The 11,464-nt window shown below is 40.1% G+C and overlaps 1 protein-coding gene across 3 annotated transcripts; it reads right to left on the bottom strand.

The window, feature by feature from the left end:
- Nucleotides 1-1,327: 1,327 nt before the first annotated feature.
- txlnba (taxilin beta a) lies at nt 1,328-10,951 on the bottom strand. Of its 3 annotated transcripts, XM_040018077.1 has the most exons (12): nt 10,812-10,951; nt 8,165-8,393; nt 7,970-8,051; nt 7,203-7,288; nt 6,925-7,095; nt 6,461-6,655; nt 6,076-6,195; nt 5,368-5,442; nt 4,569-4,661; nt 4,193-4,288; nt 1,654-2,936; nt 1,328-1,605 (listed from the first exon to the last, which is right to left on the bottom strand). In XM_040018077.1, the coding sequence occupies exons 2-11, from the start codon at nt 8,375-8,377 to the stop codon at nt 1,692-1,694; spliced, it is 2,376 nt and encodes a 791-aa protein (XP_039874011.1). In that variant the 5' UTR covers nt 8,378-8,393; nt 10,812-10,951; the 3' UTR covers nt 1,328-1,605; nt 1,654-1,691. The 3 variants fall into 3 exon arrangements, with proteins under 3 accessions (XP_039874011.1, XP_039874010.1, XP_039874009.1); XM_040018076.1 differs by lacking the exon at nt 5,368-5,442 and adding an exon at nt 5,244-5,318 and having other exon boundaries at nt 1,328-2,936; XM_040018075.1 differs by having other exon boundaries at nt 1,328-2,936.
- Nucleotides 10,952-11,464: the final 513 nt, after the last annotated feature.

Genomic DNA, 11,464 nt, shown 5'->3' on the forward strand with positions numbered 1-11,464 from the left:
GTAAATATCGAATAACTGGACTAATTTAAATGTATTCATAGTTACATAATCACACAATTACACTAAGTAAAGTAAAACCATCACCTGTAGTACTGATTTTCTTTTTTCAATATTCTTTTCTTGAATTAAGAATTTGAAGACCTCTGTCTCCATCTACTGGCTGTAACTCTGAACTGCATTCTGATTATATTAAGACATGTATAACCTTTCACATCTGAATATTTTTGAAGCACTGCAACTGTAGAAGTGTATTACTGAATGTTTCTCAGTGCAGGAAGCTGTACCTGCTAAAATGAGGACATAAAGGCTGATTTTATGGTTAAATCTGGTGTTTTAGCCTGAACTATGCTTTTCCAATTGCACAAGTGGACACATTTCTCTCAAAATTGCATTTTTGTTGCTGTGTTTTTTAAAATAAAGGACCATATTTGGAGCATGTGTGTGTGTTTTATTTAAAAACAAACCTCATGGGGCTGTTTGTATAAATACTTTATTACTTCGAGCATTATTTTAATCAGCAACAGTTGCGGAGACAGTTTCACTGCAGGGTGGATGTCAGGGTGGATGGGTGGGTCCAAACATACCACACTTTGACACAATAGTGAGCAGTTTTTTTCCCGTTTCAAACAGCAGTCTGGCACTCCTGTGCTGAAAAGCAGTCATGCTTTGTGAGGACCTCTTAATATCACATCATCACACAGTGGTACCTATGTAGTGTCATTTTTTAGTGTGCACCTGACCAGGATTAGGGGTTTTCACCCATAAGATGGATTCTGCATCACACTGGGGTCCCTTAATTTTTGACGTTATTATTCAGGTTTTTATTTTATGTTCATATTCAGATGCTCTTTGGTGAAATTTGGGAAAAGCTCCAGTTTTTTTTGTAAAGCAAACGTTAGAAGGTAAAATTCTGCAACAACTTCTGCAATAACTTGGTTTTTGGTTATAAAGTCGATGCCTCCTGCCCCATCATTGTCAATGAGACAAAACGTGCCCTTTATTTGAGTTCAAATCCACTTATGACCCTCCACCATCCATAAATCTCAACAAACAAAGGTGTATATTTTAAGAAAGATGAAGAAAAAATACTCAGTATGAAGCAAAAAAGAAAAAAAAGAAAAGAAAAAGGCAATTCTCCTAGATGGAAATTTAAATACTAACAATGCAGTGGCCAAATAATGGACAAAATGCCTTCTCGCATGTACTATAGATTTACAGACTCATAAGATGTACACTGTGGCTATAGAACAAGATATGACAGCTGATATTGAAACTTTAAAAGGATAAGGACTTTCATAAAGGTAAAGTAAATGAGACCAGAGAAATGTCAGATTATCATTTTTATTATTCGAGTCATTTTAGCACACAGTACTCTTTGGTTAGGAGAGAAATACTTTTTACTGTCCTCCAGCCAGCGGCTATACTTTCCTTGCCTTACATAAGGCACTTTTAGCTTTTCATTGCAGTTAGTTACCAGAAAATATTCCACTCATGAAGACCCATGGGTCAACATGTCAGGCCTAATTAAATCTTTATTCTAAAAAATTGTAAAATACATTTGTTGATGTTTGGTGAGACTGAATAACAGTGAAGAGAACACTTTAGCTGATACTACCATTTAAATGAATTAATTGCAAAAGTACATATTAACACCAAATAACAGCACACACACACACCTACACACTGTAACTTTAGCTGGCATTCTTGCCACTTTTCTTCTTCTTTTTCTTCAGGACCTGCTTCTTGGGGTCTGCGTCAGAGGATGGAGCTGATTTAGTGTTCACAGAAGACGAGGCTGACTCTGAGGGTTTTAAGACTGCTTCTGGTGCCTGAACGTGTTCGGCTATCTGGTGCTGATCCTTCTCGTCTTGTAGAAGCACCATTGGCTTGACTTCACTGGTCTCCTCCTTGAGCTCGGCCTTCATTTCTTCTGCATCCATTGCTGGAGAGGCCCTAGTTTTCTCAGTCTCTAGTGTTAGTAGAGACTCAGATGGCTGTTGCTGATCCTTATCATCTTGCGGAGCCACTTGTAGTTTGCCCTCACTGGACTCCTCCTGGATCTCAGCCTTTATTGCGTCTGTTTCTGGATCAAACTTGGCTTTCTCAGGGTCTGATGCTGATGTAGCTTCAATGGACTGCTGCTGGTCTTTCTCATCTTTCACTGGTGCCCCTGGTGTAATCTCACCGGTCTCCTCCAGGACCTCAGCCTTCATTCCTATTTCAGCTTTGGCTCGTTCTGGTTCTGGTTTTGGAACAGGTGGGACTGTATGCTGGATCTCTGCATCTGGCTCTGCTTGGTGCGCCTCTTCAGCCTCAACTTGTGTCTGAACCTTTATCGCCTCTGTATTTGGATCTAATGCTGTTTCTAAAGTTGTCTTCTGAGTGGTTGTGGCTTCTGCAGCAGGCACAACCTGATCTAGAACCTCCTCCACCTTCACTGGCTGTGGCAGCTCTGAATCTGATGCTTTTGACTTTACATCTTCCACCTGCCCAGGGACTGAATCCAGACCCTCTTTGACTTGAGGTTTTGCTTTGAAATGGAAAAATGCAGATGAAACTAGATCTTCTTCAAGGTCTAACTCATTATTTTCCTCTTCCTCAGTGTCAACAGTTGTCGTCAACAGGGAGGCAGCAAACTCTTGCAGCTTGGTCTGCTCCTCCTTCAGGCGGGACATGCCCTCTGTCAGAACTGGGTCCTCCTCCTCGATTTCCTGCATCTCATCAGGGGTCAGTAGGGCAGATTCGTCAGCACCCTCAGGCTTGTTATTGAGGTTGGAGATGCCAAAGACCTTTGTTTGAAGGTCGGCATTAGAGTAGCGAACATCCTTGATTTTGTCATAGAGCACTTTCCTTTCATCCTGGAGGGCACGACAAAGCTTCTCCAGCTTCTGAATCTTCAGGACGAACAGATCGTACTCTCTACCTTTCTCTGTTCTCTGAAGAACAAGAAGGGATGAAGAAAATTAGACAAGATGACACCATAAAAAGACGATGCTGTTTGAGTAGGGTATTTATGAATCGCTAAGGATCTTTGGTTTGGTGATGCTTTGCTGTCATCATCTAAATTAGGTCACTGGTGCAACATGGCCCAAGACCCCATTTGTACCAGGACCAATTGGAAAATGGATTAGCTTGTGTGTTGGATCAGTCAGTTTGATTGTATCTATCTTTTTTTTTTATCAGCTAATATGTTGGACCCATGAAAACAGTTCTCTAAATATTTACATTTATAGATGGGATTATTTCATGATCTCCAACTTTCTGCTTCTAAATTCAGATAAAATTGAGGTCATTGTACTCTGCCCTGAAAATCTTAGAAATGTGGTATCTAACCAGATTCAGTAGATGGGAGGGAGAGCCTTCAGTTTTCAGGCCCCTCTTCCGTGGAACCAGCTTCCAGTTTGGATTCAGGACACAGACGCTATTCTCTACTTTTAGGGTTAGGCTTCAAACTTTCTCCAAAGCATATAGTTAGGGCGGGATCAGGTGACCCTGAATCCTCCCTTAGTTATGCCTGCAATAGGTGTGGGCTGTCGGGTGAGTCCCATGATGCACTGGGTGTTTCTTCTTCACTCACTATGTGTTAATAGACCTCTCTACACTGAATCATAGTTGTTATTAATCTCTGGCTCTCTTTCACAGCACGTCTTTTATTCTGTCTTCCTTCTCTCTCTGCAACCGGTCGTGGTAGATGGCCGCCCCTCCCTGAGCCTGGCTCTGCTGGAGGTTTCTTCCTGTTTAAAGATAATTTTTTTCTTCCCACTGTCGCCAGAGTTCTTGCTCATAGGGGGTCATATTATTGTTGGGTTTTCCTCTGTATGCATTATTGTAGGGTCTACCTTAAAATATAAAGCAACATAAATAAAATGGAATTTAATTCATGGATTTGCAGGCACCTCTACTGTGGCACTAAATCTGACAATTTAGGAATTAGCTAATAAATTGGAGGAGTGTCTACTCATTGACCACTGTGTAAAAAAAAGAATAACGGAATCTAAGGAAATACTATACATGAATCCAGCAATTATTCGGTCCCGTGCTGGGGCCAAAAAATTTGTACAAATTTGAACAATCGTGTTTTTATCGATAAGGCACTGGCACCACATGGATTCAAAAAGGATTAACCAAGGCCTGTAGGTGTCTCTCTCCAATTGTGAGTAAATTCTCCAGGTAGTGCATCGTAAACATTTACCTCTTCAATCATATCAGTCAAAGCCTTGTTGCAGTTCTCAAACCTCGTCTTCCACAGATTGGACTCTTTCTCCACTTTCTTCATCTTGTCTGACATCTAAAAAAACAAAACAACAACAACCACGAAAGTAAAATAAAAGCTACGAATCAGACTTGTGTCAGATCCATCCAAAGTCAAGAAAACGTGTTAGAGCAACAACCATCCATTTACATCTCACACACACACAAAAATTCTGGTAAGAGGGGTTTTCTTTAATCGTCACAAATTCATTTCTGCACTCATTGTGTCTGACATAAAAGATGAGAGTGACTGTCCCCATTTACCTTACACACACACACACACGCACACCTGCACACACACACAGGTCAAAACTCACATTTTCCATCTCCTTTTTGAAGCGGACGTAGATTTCATTGCTTTTGGCCAGAGTTGCCTGGAACTCATCAAACTTCTCACCATACAGGGTCAGCTGTGGTTAGAGAGGAAGGCTGATAAGTCAGAGTCATAGGACAGATACGTTTATATTAGCAGATCCATCATAATTTCTATTTAAATAATATGATGACAAACTAAAATCAAGCTTTATTCGCTGCTCCTGCAAGAAAACCTCCAAAAAAACCTCAAACAGATCTTGGTTAGACAAATTTATAACAAATTAAACTTAACTGCAGTCATTTTTTCCTATGTATTGATTTTTGAGGCCCAGACTAAATCTCCACATTCAAGTAAGATGCAGTATTCAAAGTATACTCTAAGTATATTTGCACTAGACGGAAAGATGTTAATGAGACTTACATATATGCATTTCTCTGTAAAAGTGTTTTTTTTTCCAAATGCATTTTAATAAATTCAGCTTTTCCAGATAGCTTATTCAATAATTATTTTTGTTTTATATAATTAATAAAGAGAACAGCAGCTTTTTGATATTATTCCTCACAGTGTGGAGACGTTTTAAGCCGTCATGCACAAAATAAGTGCATTCAGCTCATTGTGGTCTTGTGTGACACCTGCAGTAATCTGCCTGACTCAGCCTCAGTCAGTGAATATTCACCTGCGCCTGCATGACAGTCCCCTGCTCTCTGAGTGTCTGAGCCTGCAGTTTCCATTCAGCAGCCTGAACCAGTAACTGGTTAGAAGAGAACAGACAGAGCCAGACGTTAAAGACGTTTCTTTACCTTCTTCTTCATGGCCAGCTCCTGCTCCTTCATAGCGAAGCATTTCTTTGTTTTGTCAATAGCCTCCCTAAGCAACTAAGGTGACAGAGACAGTATACAGTTAATCTGCATGGCCTTCAAAACAGATTTAGAGAAAATTCATCTTGATTATCAAGCTAACAGCAAGCAGCCCGTTCTCATCCCCTGACCGTCAAAGCCTTTATGCACAAAGTGTCGTGGTTATTGCATTAGTGAGATGGGTCTGTGACACCCAACTCATTACTTTCCAGCTTGTAGGGTTACTGGTAAAAAAAAAAAAAAAAGCACCATTTATTTCAAATCACCAGTTTTCCCAGAACCTTGAGAAAAATGAGATCATTAAAGTCTTGGTGGATAATTTTGCCAGTGTCAGTGCATCGCTTATGTAAAAGGAAACATCTGACCAAACTGGAGCAGCTGACACACGGAGATGAGAATATGTTGCAATAAGACTGCTGTGCTGAAGTCACATTAAATATGTTTAAATGGAATTTTAAAAACAGACATATAATACCATTAATGATATTCATTGATATGACCTTTTAGAATTGACATGCCAAAGTTTGTTTACATGTAGATAAACTGACATAAGTGATATCTGGAGAGCTCTGGGTGAATTCTCAGAATGCTGGGACAAACGCGTATCCTTTATTTCTTCACTGGTTACAATGGAAGCAATAGCACACTCACGTATTCCTTCTCTCTTTTGTGTTTCTCCTCAGCTTCGGTCAGCAGAGCGTTGGCCTGCTGCAGTTTGGCTTCAATCAGTTTCTGCTGCAGGTCACGATGCTTGTTGATCTTCTCCAAACTCTGCAGGAAGGAGGAGAACAGGAAAGAATTTATCTTCATATCATTTTCTCAAGCATTTCATCCTATGAAAGCTGGCTAAAGGCTCCAGCCCCCCTGCGACCCTCAATTGGATAAGCTAAAGAGAATGGATGGGTGGATCAATGGATCAATTTACCAATGAATCAAAAAGAAAAAACTCATCTGAAGTAACTCTAAAGTTTTGTTTTTTATTCAAAGATATCTGAAAATACATTTTAATGTGTAATGTTGACCTGTGACCTCTCACCTCCTCCCTCCGTTCACACTGGGTCATGAGGTTCTCCAACTTGTCGGTCAGGTTGACGTTTTCACAGCACAGCTTCTCATTTCGTGCGCTGTGCAGCTCAATCTGGCTCTGGATCTCACCCAGCATGCTCTGGAAGTGGGTGGTGATCTCTGTTCTCTTCTCCTCATCCTCCTTGCAGCGCTGCAGAGTCTCCTCCTGGAGGAGGTAGCGGTGGCAGTCGGGGAGAAGTGAATGGAAGAAGGGGAAGGTGAAAGAAACAGAGTTCTGTCAGGCTTCAACTTTCCTTCTTCCTGTACAAGTGAATCAGTTCTTGCAGATAATAACCACCATCTAACTAACTACAAAACACTGAGATGTTTAAATCGTGTTTTTATACGGTTTGTGCTTATCGTGAAAGTGGATTAAAAATTATGTCTCAATAGTTTTTCCTGCTGTGCCAAAGTAAATGCAAACATCCTCCACACCCTCAGAACATTGTAGAATGACTGCTGCTCTCTGCACAGACTCTCCAGTTTGCTGCGAGCTGCGATGCTGCTGTGATACTCGGCCTGCAGCTGCTGCCGCTCCTCCAGCACGACGGACAACTTCTGCTGCAGAGCACTCAACCTCTGCACATCGCAGCGCCGCAAGGCCGCCTGCGAACACAAGGAGAGGTACTTGCTATGAATTTTAAAGACCCAGTGCCAGAAACAGTATAAATACTTCCAGCAAGCAACACTAAAAACTTCAGCTGCTTCCTTACCAGTTCAGCATACTTCCTGACCAGAGCTTCGAGTTTCTCCTCTGGAGAAGAGAGTTCGTTCAGGGCCTGCATGATGAGAGAGGCCTCTGCAGAGAGAGATACAGTTTCTAGCATTTTGATAATACACACAGGATATAGTGTTCATTATTTAAGCTTTCATTTGCTATGACAAAAACAATTTCGCTTTGTTTTTTTTTATTAATTATACTTTGTATTAATAACGAGATGGTTCACCCTCTCATGTTTCTGGCTTTTTAAATTTTATTTTTCTAAAGAAAAGTTGTTGCTGCTCACATCAAAGGTGCTATAAGCTAAATAAAAAAAGAAGTATTAAAAGTACAAGATAAAAAAGAAGATAAAAGCTCAAGTAACTTGCATATAAACTAGGCTAAGAGCTACTAGAGTAAATAATAAATAAGTAAATGCAGTTCATCCTCAGTATGAGCAGGATAATATTGCAACAATAGACAACATAAGTTTCATTTTAGAGTTCAGTTCTTTTAAGGTGCATTGGTTAAAAATAGTTTCTATTTTGGGGCTAATAAGACTATCTGACACCTGACAGCGCGATCAGCTCAAAAGCACCAAAAATTTGTTGAATCAGAAACAAAACTTCAGCATTAAAACTTTACTTTACTAAAGTCCACATGCAGATACATTTCAGATTCATTTGGGTTTTTGTGGGGTTGACTGATGGTTGGATGGTTGCAGTATTTATTGGGAACTGGGTAAAGGAATAAAACCATCCTGCTCTCTGGCTGCCTCACCTGTGTCACCTGTGTCCATGGTGCTTGTGATGTCATCTTTTGCCTCCTCCTTCACCTTTTCCACCTCTGCCTCCACCCCACTCTACATCCAAAACAGTATAAAACATTGCTTTTTTTGTTTTGTTTTTTACATTTGTTCGGCACACATCACCAGCAGCCAGACATCAAGGAGCAGGTGTTGTTAACTTTTAAAACCTGTTTGTCGAGGACGCCGGCTGTGGAGCTATACATGTGAATGATGTCATCCAGCCGTCGACTGAACTGCTCCACAGAGTCCGGATTGTCAGGAGAGGAGGCGGAGCAAGCTGCACCTGCCGTCTCACCCTCACTGCTCTCAGGCTCCAGTGAAGATGCCTTGTCAGATGTGGGAGGCACCAACACCTCAGCTGCTTCCACCGACGTCTCCATTGTCAGTTTTCTGGAACTAATGCACATGAACTTTTTTTTTCTTTTCTTTTCTTTTCTTTTTTTACAGCAGGCAGATACAGAGATTTACAGAGAACCTAACAAGACGAAGTAAAACTTAACTGTTGGACGTCACTCATTCAAACTGCAGCATGTAAAAAAACTTTGATTTCACTCTATTCATATACCCTTTAATATTTAATTGAACTATATGACAAAATCAGATGGTCTAGCAATTGTTTCTAGCAATTGGGAGGTATGTTCTGATTCAAGTGTAACAGAAGGATTACTCTGTGGTTCTATTCTTTAAAAATGTACAAGTTTAAGTTTGGACAGTGAGTTTGAAAAATCTACTGAAAACCTTTAACAACTATACAGCTCATAAACAGCTCACACCAACTGCAAACATGCTTTCCATTGTTTAGCACATGCTAATCCAATGTAAAGTATCTGGCAGCTGTCACTTTAAATTTAGCTCACTGATAGCCGTGACAGATCACAGCAGCATCACAACTACTTTATACTAGACTCAGGAGGAAAATGTTTGCAGAGATCAAATCAAAAAGCCTTTTCTGAACAGTCTACTGTAGACCGAAAGTGTTTTTGCAACCACAGCTATATCCAATCTCACTTTAAGCACATCAGCACTGGCTTCTTTTTTCTGACCAGGAAGATACATCCATGTCTTGTACTGTCTCCGGTAAGCTTCAGTTTAGGGTACAAGTCAAAAGACAAAGTACAACTATTAAAGGAAACAAGCTCAGACTCCAAAAGTCTTTCTTGGAACAGATGTTCCAAGAACCAGGAGTCTATAAGTTATAAGGTTGTGTTGTGTTTCATTACATTTCTTTAATTTTAAATCATCCATTCACTTTTATCTCTAAAATGTGTCCAGAAAATGATTTGGGGAAAAAAAAAAAAAACTGACAATGTGAATATGGTTCCATGAAAAACCCCAACATATTAAAAACCCAGAATCTATAAAATGCAAAGACTTACAGTTTGTCTAATCAATAAATTGACCGGTGACTTCACGGTAGGTTTGTTGATGTCTTTGAAACTAATAAACCTGCCATGTACAGTGAGGGGAAGGAACCTTTAATCAGCGACCAACATTACTTTTATTTTCCCATCAGGCGTCAACGAGCTCACCGCCTCTTCCTCTGTGTGTGTGTCCACATAGCTCTGTTGCAACATGACGGCTGCCACCGTTATTATATCTGTCAAGTTAAAATTAGCCATCACAGTGAGATAGCCAACTCTGCCCTCCCCCCCATCCACACACACAGTCACACACACACTGCAGGCTACAGCTGTTGTAGTCTCATCTATTCTGAGAGCATCCAAATATGGTTCCAGGCATACAGTCACAGATTTTAAGGCTAAACATTATTATAAACTTGTTTTTTTGTTTGTTTGTTTTGTGTGTCTGCTTCATGTTTCCACTGTTTTGCCGCCCCACTGCAAAAATACACTAAGCTCCTCCCCTCTATATTACACAACCAATCACAGCCCCTCCCCCTGAATTACAAACTGTTGACCACGACTAAATAAACTGCTCATGGTAATGTTTTTACTTGATGACTATGCTCGAGCTGGATGATGGAAAAACCACATGAACATAATCTGGACTTTGAATAACTGCATTCTTTGTTCTTGATCATCAGCTAAATCTTAAAATATCAATGTTACGCTTGTTTCTTGTTTGTGTTTTTTAAGGACATTCTTAGTTTTGGACAAATGATCCTACACCTGACCTCACTTTATGCCTCCAAAATAAAATGATCCATTTGCAAAACTAAAAGAAAGACATTACTGTCAGAATGAGCCAGAACAGCCAAACAGAAAACCTTTGGAAAAACCAGGTAACTGCAGAAAGATGTAGACAACCAAAAACAGCACAAGCAAGGCCAAAACATTAGTAATTGTTTACATGTGACAAAGTGAACAGTCCACCAACTAAACTGAAGTAAAAGGAGGCACAAGGCACCTTTAAAATGATCACATATATCACAGTTTTCACTGTACTGAATTATCAAAATGATCCTTAAAGAATAAGACACTGCTTTCTTCAAATGCAGGTATTTTTTACATTCCAGTCATGCTGTGTATGAAAGTGCTGAAGGGCTGAATATAGACACGCTGACAGTGACACAGCCCTTTATTGTGTCATGGCTGCCATTACAAAGCTCTTCATGTCTTTTCCATGTTGTACGTTAAAGTTATTTATTAAAATGAAAACATAGCAGCAATAACATTTTTTCATCTTTAAAAATGACCATCAGGCCCCATTTATGCCTGAAACAGGAGGAAAAATACATTTCCAGTTTGTTCCACAAAGTAGTCCACTTGTGGAAGTGTACCCAAATGCAGCAGTAAGAACGGTGAACACAAGTAAGTAAGATTTCTGAGGAAGGGAGGAATGAAAAAGTCTTACCAGGATCAGCAGAGTGAAGGAGGTGAAGAAGAGACAGCAACAGACGGAAGAAGAACGGGAGGAGGAGGAGGGTCCTGTTCACGGGACAGCTGACCCCCAAAATAACATGAGAGGATCAGCTCAGGGACACGCCGGTGACTGCACCAGAGTGTGCTGCGACTGTGGATAAGGGGACACATTCTGATGGGGGTGGGTGGGTTCCCGAGAGTCTTTTGTGATTTTAGAAATAACTTCATCACCAATATTCACAGGTCACCTAAAAACCTGGGTCTTAAAAGTTTTTAGGCTAAATGTGTTTTAAAAAAAGAAAAAAAAAAAAAAAAAAAAAAAAAAAAAAATTGAAATGGATCAGAAAAGAAACTAACAGTAATGATGACGTTGGGTCAAAGGAATCATCAGACTCAGACTCACAGTCTTTAACATGATCAGCACAGTAACAAGTGGTGTTTAGGACATTTCAGCTACAACAGCGGAAGATAATTCAATACAATCACACACACAAAACACTGTTACTGGAGACTATGAATGAGTATGTCTTGGTGTTTCTAATCTCCAACCTTCCTTTAATCTCAAAACGTCTTGAAAGAGTAGTTGTCAAACACCTAACAGATTATCTTATTCTAATAGATTCAGTCAGGTTTCAGAGCTCATTG

Source organism: Simochromis diagramma, unplaced genomic scaffold, assembly GCF_900408965.1.
Source record: "Simochromis diagramma unplaced genomic scaffold, fSimDia1.1 OVJJ01000802.1, whole genome shotgun sequence".
Lineage (NCBI taxonomy): Eukaryota > Metazoa > Chordata > Actinopteri > Cichliformes > Cichlidae > Simochromis > Simochromis diagramma.

Bases quoted from the DNA above. Each gene is read 5' to 3' on its own strand.
- txlnba (XM_040018076.1), bottom strand. From the start codon at position 8,377: ATGGAGACGTCGGTGGAAGCAGCTGAGGTGTTGGTGCCTCCCACATCT. The intron at 7,289-7,969 runs GTGAGGCAGCCA...CTCTCTCTGCAG, and splicing joins CATGGACACAGGTGACACAG to AGGCCTCTCTCATCATGCAG. The intron at 6,196-6,460 runs GTGAGAGGTCAC...TCCTTCCTGCAG, and splicing joins AGTGTGAACGGAGGGAGGAG to AGTTTGGAGAAGATCAACAA.